Here is a 10,281-nt window from a genome sequence, read left to right on the forward strand (position 1 = left end):
TACAATATTAATCAATACAGAAATATAAAATATGATATTGCATCCTATAATACTATACAATATTGTGTCATATGAAATATCATGTATAACAATATAATACTGCATTATATAATAAAACAATGATATTGTTACATAAGACACAGTATCAAGATATGATATTGTATCATTTAGATGATACAGTATTGTATTGTAATATAAATTATATAATTATCACGTAATACATCACATAACATATATATAGTATCATATGATACATATAATATCAAATAATACATCACAATATTGTAACATATGATATTGCATGATATCACGTTATAAATTCTGTTATTATACTTTCATCTTAAATACTGAAATCTGATTGGTTTAGACGCAGTTGACAATCCGTTCTATTACCCTCAGCGCTAGCAACACACTTAGCAACGGGTAACACAACAAATTGTTACATGCGCGTAAATTATGCGCATACGGTTGCCATAGAATTCCCGCCATTTCTATATAAAAGCAATTAAAAAATTCTCTAAAATTAAGACATTCAGTATAATAAAATAAATAGTGCCTGTTTAGGAGGATAACAGTTGAAATTGACACCCCTCGAAAACTATTGTCAACCTCTGCTTCGCGTCAGTTGACAATGGTTTCCTCAGGGTGTCAATTTCAACTGTTACCCTCCCAAACAGGCACTATTTATATAATATCATATCATAATATGCAATATTATGTATAACAATATTATATGATACCATATCATAATTTACAAAAAGTATGATATATCAAATTGTATTATATAATTTTTTTTACAATATAATATTATTTGATATAATATTGTCTCATATAATAGTGTATCATATCATACAATACTGTATAATAGAAATCATGTTATATCCTTTCACAACAAACACAGCTATCAAGCAAATTTGAGTGAGGTAGGAGTTTTTTTAGCAGTCTTGCTAATGGAGATTGGGCTCTGTATCTGAAGCTACATCTATGATTCATTTATATGATAGTTCAATCAACCATGCAAGTTTGAAATAGTACTATTATCTATTAAAAATATGACATGTTACAAAAAACTAAACCTCCTCCAGCATCTGAAACCTATGGCTCTGATTCAGCATCCTTGCCTGTGGAGTGCATCAGAATCACAAGATGCATCATCAATTCAAATTTAAGATTTGTTTATCAAAGGGGACCTGCTCTAGAAACTTTAACCAGCTTAAAAACCTAAACCTCATCCAGCATCCAAAACTTATGGCTCAGATTCAGCATTCGAGCCTGTCAAAAGCAGAAGTATTATAAGACGCACCATCCATGCAAGTTTGGTGAAGTTAGGAACAGTAACAACTAAGATATAATCATCAGAGGGCACCTGCTCCATAAAATTTAACAAGCTCAAAAAATCTTAACCTCATTAAGCATCCGAAACCTATGGCTTAGATGCAGCATTCAAGCCTGTCAAGTGCATTAGTTTCATAAGACGCACAATCCATGCAAGTTTGGTGAAGTTAGGACCAGTAGTAACTTACGACATGGCCATCAAAGGATACCTGCTCCAAAAACTTTAACCTGCTCCAATAACCTTAATCTCATCAAGCATCTGATATTCATGGCCCATTGTCATCATCAAGTCCATAAGTAGGTCCAGATGCATCACCCATGCAAGTTTGGTGAAGATAGGACAAGTAATAATTTAGATAGAGGACCTGCAACAAAAACCTTAACCAGGTCCGGATGCCGAAGACGACGCTGGGGATATACCATAAGCTTCCCCCGACTTCGTCGCAGTGAGCTAAAAACACTCCAGTTTAATTCAGCCACTAAATATCATACAAAACTTGCCTATAAGGAAGTTCCTGGAACATGACATTCAGTTCTTTTGATAACTGAGATTCTTTACAATCAATTGTTAACCAGCTAAGAAAGATACAGGGGTGGAAAAAATATATAACTTCCTTATAACAAAGATTTCATTATAGATGAGTGTAATTTACACAAGTTTCTCTTGCAACACACCTCTCAAATGTAAAGAGTTTTGTTATCTTTGGCACTTTGCCAGCGGAGTTCAACATGATGGTGTTGCGTATGCTAACCAATAACCAACCAATAGCTAATGACATTGCCCACATATTTTTCAAGAGTTTCTGTATGCTAACCAATAACAACCAATAGCTAATGACATTGCCCACTTTTTTTCCAGAGTTTATTGCCACAACAGTAAGTACAGTGATTCAGAAGTGGAAGTACACATTGATAATAAATAATTCAAGATACATTAATATAAACAGATACACACAGAACTAACAGATCATCATATTTTGGCATCTACATGTTAAGTTCACCTATTATTAAAACAAAGCCACTAGGGGCTGTGTGCATGTGTAAGTATTGAAGTCTTATTTTATGTGCAGAGAATTTGAATTCACACAATACGTGTAATTAAGGCAAGATATGTACCATATTTTCTAACATCATGTCACTGCATATTTTAATCTCCTGTGAAAAATAGTGCTTTAATTTAAGAGATACATTTGCAAGAAATGTGGAATGTTTTCAAGGTCACCTGTATTATGAAACATACTTGGAAATATTTGTGCTATCATAAGTCAAGGTGGTATGGAACACCTGTCGATGTTAATGTGGATAAAAGTACACTATAATCAAAATACTTTCACCATTTTAGAATTTTCAAAATTTACAATGTTTGGCAATAAAATAAGTTTAAGAAATTTTTAGAAAGGTAAAAATTGTAAAAGGCCCAGTGAGATTCAAACTCATGACTTACAGATTTATAGTTAATGCGCTAACCCATTGTGCTACTCTGTTAGATAACATTTTGGGAGAGAAAATATAAAATAATACTTATGGTAATTTTATTTCTCATTTCAATAGAGGGAATAAGTTACAATATGGAGGTGTTCCGTACCAACTTAACAGTGACATAAGGACAATCTTACGAAATGCATAAATATTCACGAAGAGTGTTACCTATGGTAATTTAAATTACCATATTCAGTAGTGCTTTTGAATATTATGCTAAAGATGAAAAGCTAACATTATATAAACGAATACACATGTATTAAAGCAATGTAATTTTTTCTGGATTTCGTTCAAAAAGATATGGAACAAAATGTCATGTTTCCCTACAACTACAAACCCAATAAGGTAAATATTGTAACCATCATATAGCTTGGAAATTAAAACCTGGAGAATACAGGTACAAAGTATTAGTACAGTATATTACACTCCACTTACTGATACTATTTTACAGCTTGTAGTACAGATCAATTGATTATCATCAGGTTATTGTATGTCATACATATGTTTATAATGATTGATATCTCTTACTCTGCTTAATACATATATAATGAATACATTTTATAAGTGTATCATTAAGATATACAAATACTTTTATTATTATATTAATGAATCATTATCAATTTAACATAATTATTATATATTAATTTTTAACTTAAATTGATGAATATTTAAATCATAGTTTCTGATATAGACACACAATTTTACAAATACCAGGGCATATACATGCATAATAAATTAGTTTTTAGAAAGACTTTGTGTTAAACTTTTGTAACATTAAACATATGTAAAAAAAAAAAATGAGTATAAGTCATAAGACTGACAAACATAATGCCAGGAGAAACAGTCAATTAATATTCATTATCCATTGTATAAATATTAAAAGTACATAAATTTCATACAAATCTGATCAAAGTCAATTTTGAAATGCTCATGATATGTTGTTTACAGTTCATATTTTTAAATAATAGACTCAGTATAATTTCATATAGTTGTAATACACTAAATCAAACTTGTTCTGAGTCTTTGACGAAAATACCCTAGGACACTAAGCCCATGTATGATCACTTCCATGTATGATACATATATAATTTTAAAATATGTTGACATTCACAACCAATGTAGGTAAAAAATCTTATTTTATCACGGCGTCTAACATGGAATGTAATAAACTGAGCTGAATTTGTCACAGTATTTAAACAACTATCATACTTGCATCGTTTCTTATCATCATCGTCATCCAATTCTCCTGACTTCCTTGTATTCTACACTTTTACCACAAATGTACCTGCATGAACATTGGCTTGCATACAATTCAACCAAGTGATTCCCTAGTTGTTTTTCAAGCCATCAAAAAACAAATACTTTCTTTAATTTTCTACTACAATTAATACTTAAAAAATAATTGTAATTCATAAACAACATTTCATTGACTAGACTGAAGAATCTGGCACAGGACTCTTAATGCTACTCAGTCACAAATTAATTCATTAGAGATATTCAAATTATCACTTAAATCTGATATATATAACCTTAAACCTGATTGGAAAACTTTTAAGATACAAGTAACTGCTCCGAGATTCTCCCCATATTTCATCCCTCTTTGTCAACAATAATTCCACTAGTCAACCATTAAATAACAGCTACTTCTAACTATTAGTACGGTACATGGAATAAAAAATCATCCCCGATGACCATCTCCCTTATTATGGAATCTGTTCCTTGCATCTATTGAGGGACCTTCCTCCCGTCATCGATGTTTGACCATATTTTGATAAACAGAACTTAAAGTTTCCATTTGTTTGTCCATCAAACATCATCAAATATTCCTCTGGGTGGAGCATTGGATGTCCTTGACCCAAATCTGTTGGATCTGAGGGTAGAGGACCGTTGATATCCTTGTGAAAAGTCAGTATCAGCTGCACTGGACAGCTCACCAGTGTAATCGATGGGCTCTGCCTCCTTCAGGAGTTCTGTTTTGTCATTTTCATCCGGGCTCCTTGCCACAGTCTCTTTCTCCCTTGCTCTTTCTCTGTCAGCTGAAATACAAAGGGAGGCAATATGAAAACTATGTGTTTGTCATTTTTTTATGCAGGTTATTCTTTGAAGAAATACATTAATACAATAGTGTACCATATAATGCTTTCAATGCAAAATTCAGTCCAAAATCAACATTAGAAGGCATACCTCTTGGACCAATCACACGGTCCGATGAACGCAAGGTTGCTCCGAATTTCTCTGTCCATTCTCGCCTTCTCTCTGCACTATCAAGCTTTCTGTCTCTGTTTCTTTTTTCTGAAATATTTGAAAGTTAAATGTAAGCTGTTGACATTACTACGGTACATTCATTTATCATGATATTCACACATGCTATTTATAAAAGTATTTTCTTATTACTGGTTGCTTGAAGGTAGACCTAACACCAAGTATTAAAAGTGTCCTTAGTGTCCTTAAAGAGGTTCAAGTTCAACACAATTTAACTGCTTTATTACAAATATGGTAGAAACTCTACTGGTAGTTATAAATCATTGAAAATATGCATTACCATTACATTACGTAAAGAGTTTTTATTAATTAATCAATTACCTCGCTGTACAATCTGCCGTCCTTCGTCTACTAACTCCTGTGTCATGTCATCATCCCCAATAAACTGCTGGACCCCAAGGAAGTGTAGAATGCGACTCCCCAGGCTGAAGAATGTACAGATACACAGCAGGACCAGGATGATGGGGAAGTAAATGTTGAAGCCATCAGAAATGAATGATATCACATCCATGTGTCCCATGATCTGAAAAAAAAGCAAGAGGTTTCTACTTATACATTGATAAGATCATTTTTTTTCTCTCTATTTTTACAGTGTTCAATAAGGAAGAGAGGAAAGGATGTTACAAAATCTAAAGATTTTACAGATTTTAAGCTCATGATTTTGATTCATTAACAATATGGTGTTAATTTCACCTTTGTATAAGAAGTTTCTTCTATATTATCTTCCTTGGTTATGTGGCTGTCAAGATGAATCAAGCCCAGGAAGTTCAGACACATGGGTGGGGTCAGTCGACACAGCATCCTGCAAACATAAGATCCTTTGTCAACTCCAACAATGTTGTCATCTTCTATCTACCGGTACATGCTTAGAAAAAGGTTACATATATCTAAACAGTTTCATATATAACATGTTAACTCTAAATATGTTTAGTAAATTATTTGAAACATATAATTTTTTAGCCTTTAATGAATTATGCAGTTGAAAATGCACGATTCATAACATGCTGTTTAAGCTAATTAATTTCACATCATATTCTGCATTGCTTTATGATCATACCATAGGCTTCATCAAAAGTACATCACTGCACACAAAGACCTAAAAATTGTCTTGCTATTATTTTAACACAAGCAGATGCTTCAACATGACGATAAGTTTCATATAGTAAACATTTCTCAAACAAACAAGAAAATAAATTTAGATCAGTCGACCCCTTGGCTTGGTTTAAAGAGAAAGTTCTCATTATGTGACCTACATGCCAGTAAACATGAGGCTGAACTCGTCCGTCTGGTGATGAGGGGCAATATAGTACAGGTTCAGTATTCGGATCTGGAATATGCTGTAGTACGCACAGAAGCAGAGGTAGGCTATAGTCAAAATGGAGGACAACTGAAAGCAAACACATTGCAACCCGTTATCAAGCAAGAAAAACAATTTAAAGACTAAAGATGCCATCACTGAGAAAAAATTCAATCCTTTTAGTAGGAAGCAAGAAAAACTAGGTTTTTTTATAAGATTTATTAGTGCTCATTTCAAATATATGCCATGTAAAAAACTAGTTCTCCAAGATAAAGATTTTCAAGTATCAAAAATTTCTTGATAAAGATTAAGACATGGAGAAATACATTTTAAACACATTGTCATTAGAAACACACTTTATCGTTTCATACCTCAATAAATACATAGTCATAGTTGTGTTTAGCAGCATTGATGAAAACAGCAAACAGGGACAGGATGGGGTCCTTGACAAAGAACAGACACTCCGACCACACCACCATAAACGTCACCACCGCTAGTATCACGCCACACACCCGCATCACCCAAAAGTAAACCTTGCACCGCCAGTACCACTCTGAAATGACAAAAAATTCATTATCTTTCATGATTCCATCAACATTACCAGTAATATAACTGTAGATTGTAAAAAAGAAATATTCCTTCTTCATAATTCAATTATCATTGTTAATGACTGTTGATATACAATTCTGAACTCTATCAAGACACATTTATCAATAAATAAGCTACAAAGTAGCAAATGTACTCAACATTAAACTTGAAAATATTATAGAAACGCAATAATAGAGGAGATTATTCTTGGTAAATGTTTACCTATGAATTGTTCAATAACTACTGAATCATACACTAATCAACATTTACTTACTTATTATTACATTTAATGGAAAGTTAAAGCTTTAAACTTGACTCGGTAAGTGCCCAAAGTGTAGGCGATTTGAATCAGCATGTTGACACTCTGTAACATACCAATCTCAGGTGTGTAGAATACTCGTACAAATGCTGGCATCATGGAGGAGGAATGCTGGGACCTCTGGAATTTGGTTATTGAACTCTGCTCGTTCCTTTCCACATCTTCCAAATCAATGGCTTTCTGCATCAGCGAATTCCACTGAGCATGAGTTCGATGATGATTTTGTGAGTCCTGAATGACTCGCTTATGAAGTCTCACAAGCGTTTTTTCACTAGGAATGTCAATACTACTCCTGTTGTAATCTTCATAGTCGTCGTTATTTTGTGGTACTGCGTGCCGCATCGTCTCTGGACACTGCACAAAGAACAAACATTGATCGAGTTAAAAACAATGCAGTAAATTTGTCAGAACTTGGTATTTACTTTCAATATCTATAATCAGCTAAATAATTTGATACCAGGTATTCATAGGTCTTTATTTCATATATCACAGTATGAGTGTATATATCCACTATCATTCATTACAAAATCGTTAATATTCTTACCTTTAGTAAAATTGTATCAATATGCTTCCTCAAAGGATGATTATATTTAATTTTTTCTGAAACTTTTTTAATCTCCTAAACAAAAAGAAAGAATGTGTACATGCATCAGATAAAATTTATGCATTTATCTAAGAAATCTTACAAATTTTATAATATAAAAACAAAAAAATATTATTTACAATGTATTTTCATCTAATTTATAAAACAATTTCACTTGTTTATTACCAAGAGCAATTAGAACTCACATCTAAGACATCTTCTAAAGCTTCGTCGGCCTCTGTTTTCTCGGTGCTGAGTTTGGAGATCTTGAAGTAAGTCTTGGACAGGACAAAGCCTTTCTTGGAGCTGTTATAGACTGACCTTGGAACTTCCACCAGACCAAAGCCAAGCAACAGAATCAACAAAAACAAGCCCCATGTGTTGCTGGCAGTAATTCCTATTACTTTTAATCTTTCTCTGATGTTGGAAATAGAAACAAAGGATTAATTGGCAAAATACAAATCATCGTGAAAGTCAATTCAAATTGTTTTTGCTTAATGTTAATAACAAGATTTCTTTCGATATCCGTTATAAAGGAGTAATGATTATTTTCTTTCATTTTCAGTTGAATTTAAAAAAGAAATAGTGTATCTACAGATTCAACAAAGAAGATAGTAAGAGAACAATATGCTTACGCATCAACTTGTAAATCTGCTTTAGCAACTACATAAATTAAGATCACTCCAAATATAAGTAGATATGAGCCATAATATATGGCATTTTCTATCAACGCTGTTTTAATCTTTCCAGCCACAGTGAAATCTCCCGCGGTAGAGTAGGACTGCATGATTGGCAAAATTATCCTGAAAAACAGGAGAATAGGGTAAATCGGGCACTTACATGGACAATGCTGCATACAAGATACACATTTTCTATAAATCATTTTATATCTATACATACCAAGTTAAGAGTTGTGATGTCCAATACACAACCTGCCAGAGAGTAGGAAGTACATTCTCTGGTACATGACTCAGCGGAACTTGACATAAAGGTACAGGGATGTTATTGAGACCCTGTATAGCAGGTGAAGAGGGCACTGTAGAAGAGAATATTGTGCTTGTATCCGATGTGTTTGTGACATTTACTGGTTTCAAAGTTGTTGTTGTAGTTGTTGTTGTCAGAATCTTTGAGGCTTTGTCTTGTAAGCATTGTCGATAAAATGTCTGCAGTAAAACAAAACACAGAATGAAATTATTAAGGAAACATATATAGATACATGTATATCATTTTCATCTATCATTTAATTGCTAAGTTGATTTGGGGGTTTTTTCACAACAAAAAATATTAACAAGTAATAAAACAAATTATTAATTGTTCATTGTAAATAAATTAATATTTAAAAACAAAAAGACTTATGAATGAAAATAACTATTAGATTAAACAGTTTACTTACTGAAGAAACGTCCAGTGGAAGTACAAAGATGATGAGGAATGAAAAATACCAAGAAATGAAAGTTGTCAGTGTGGTTAAGATATTTTGCTTTCTGAGATCTCCATAGCGATGTAACAGGAATGCTGCCAGGCAGCAAGTACAAATTATTTCGACAACCAATGGACCGGCACTCATCCTGAACGCACTTTAACTTTAAGATGAATAAAACATCAAGGTCCTGTAATGATCATACACACACATGCTACATGATTATACCACATTCATCAATGTACAACCTTTAACAATAAAATAATAAAATCTTATTCTAATCGAAATTTGAAGAAACATAATTTTGGGACCCACATAATTTGTTCAATCAAAGTATGATGCTAATAAGAATTCATTATTCTGCATCATCATCCAACGTACATTACTTTTTAATTGGTAACCACTTGTTCTGAGTATATATATAAATATACACGATAACTAAATGTAAACTAATTTTTAGCTAACGGTATATAACGTAAGCAGTGGGTCCCACAAAATTAAGAATAATTTAATATCAGAAAAATTTGAAATAAACATCGTACTGTATGCAGCTGTTCAACATTGCAAATGTGCATCAACTGTTTCTTACCGTTAGTCTAAATATCGAACACTAGAGTAAATATAGGGTGATTTTACTGAGAAATCATCAATAATTCTCATCTTTTTGGATTTGGCAGCTGAGATAATGACGTGTCTAGATAACTCGTACAGAGAAAAGCGCTGGGTAAAACTAGTTCGTATTGGTTATCGGATCGGGATCGACATCTTTTGTGGGAGCAGGAGCAGGGAGCAGACGTCCACTTCAAAAAAAATGTTCGGGGTTCTTCAAAAAGAACAAAGAAGTTTTGAGTAACAGTACAGGCAGTGCTAAAGCAAATATCATGTAACTTATTGCCCATATAAATGAAGGGGAAATTACTGATGCGTATCCTTGAAACGATAAACAAATAGGATAGCATTGCATTTTAGGAAACTTTTGGTGTAGAATTGGTAGGGCA

The 10,281-nt window shown here is 32.9% G+C and overlaps 1 protein-coding gene across 1 annotated transcript; it reads right to left on the minus strand.

Annotated features, from left to right (window-relative positions):
* Positions 1-2,170: 2,170 nt before the first annotated feature.
* Positions 2,171-10,004, minus strand: LOC128164851 (G-protein coupled receptor-associated protein LMBRD2-like). The gene is made up of 13 exons (XM_052828879.1): positions 9,873-10,004; positions 9,257-9,473; positions 8,764-9,026; positions 8,499-8,666; positions 8,070-8,280; positions 7,825-7,899; positions 7,337-7,634; positions 6,745-6,926; positions 6,330-6,463; positions 5,770-5,878; positions 5,398-5,599; positions 4,999-5,106; positions 2,171-4,850 (listed from the first exon to the last, which is right to left on the minus strand). The coding sequence occupies exons 2-13, from the start codon at positions 9,428-9,430 to the stop codon at positions 4,621-4,623; spliced, it is 2,154 nt and encodes a 717-aa protein (XP_052684839.1). The 5' UTR covers positions 9,431-9,473; positions 9,873-10,004; the 3' UTR covers positions 2,171-4,620.
* Between the last annotated feature and the right edge of the window lie 277 nt (positions 10,005-10,281).

Source organism: Crassostrea angulata, chromosome 10, assembly GCF_025612915.1.
Source record: "Crassostrea angulata isolate pt1a10 chromosome 10, ASM2561291v2, whole genome shotgun sequence".
Taxonomy (NCBI): domain Eukaryota; kingdom Metazoa; phylum Mollusca; class Bivalvia; order Ostreida; family Ostreidae; genus Magallana; species Magallana angulata.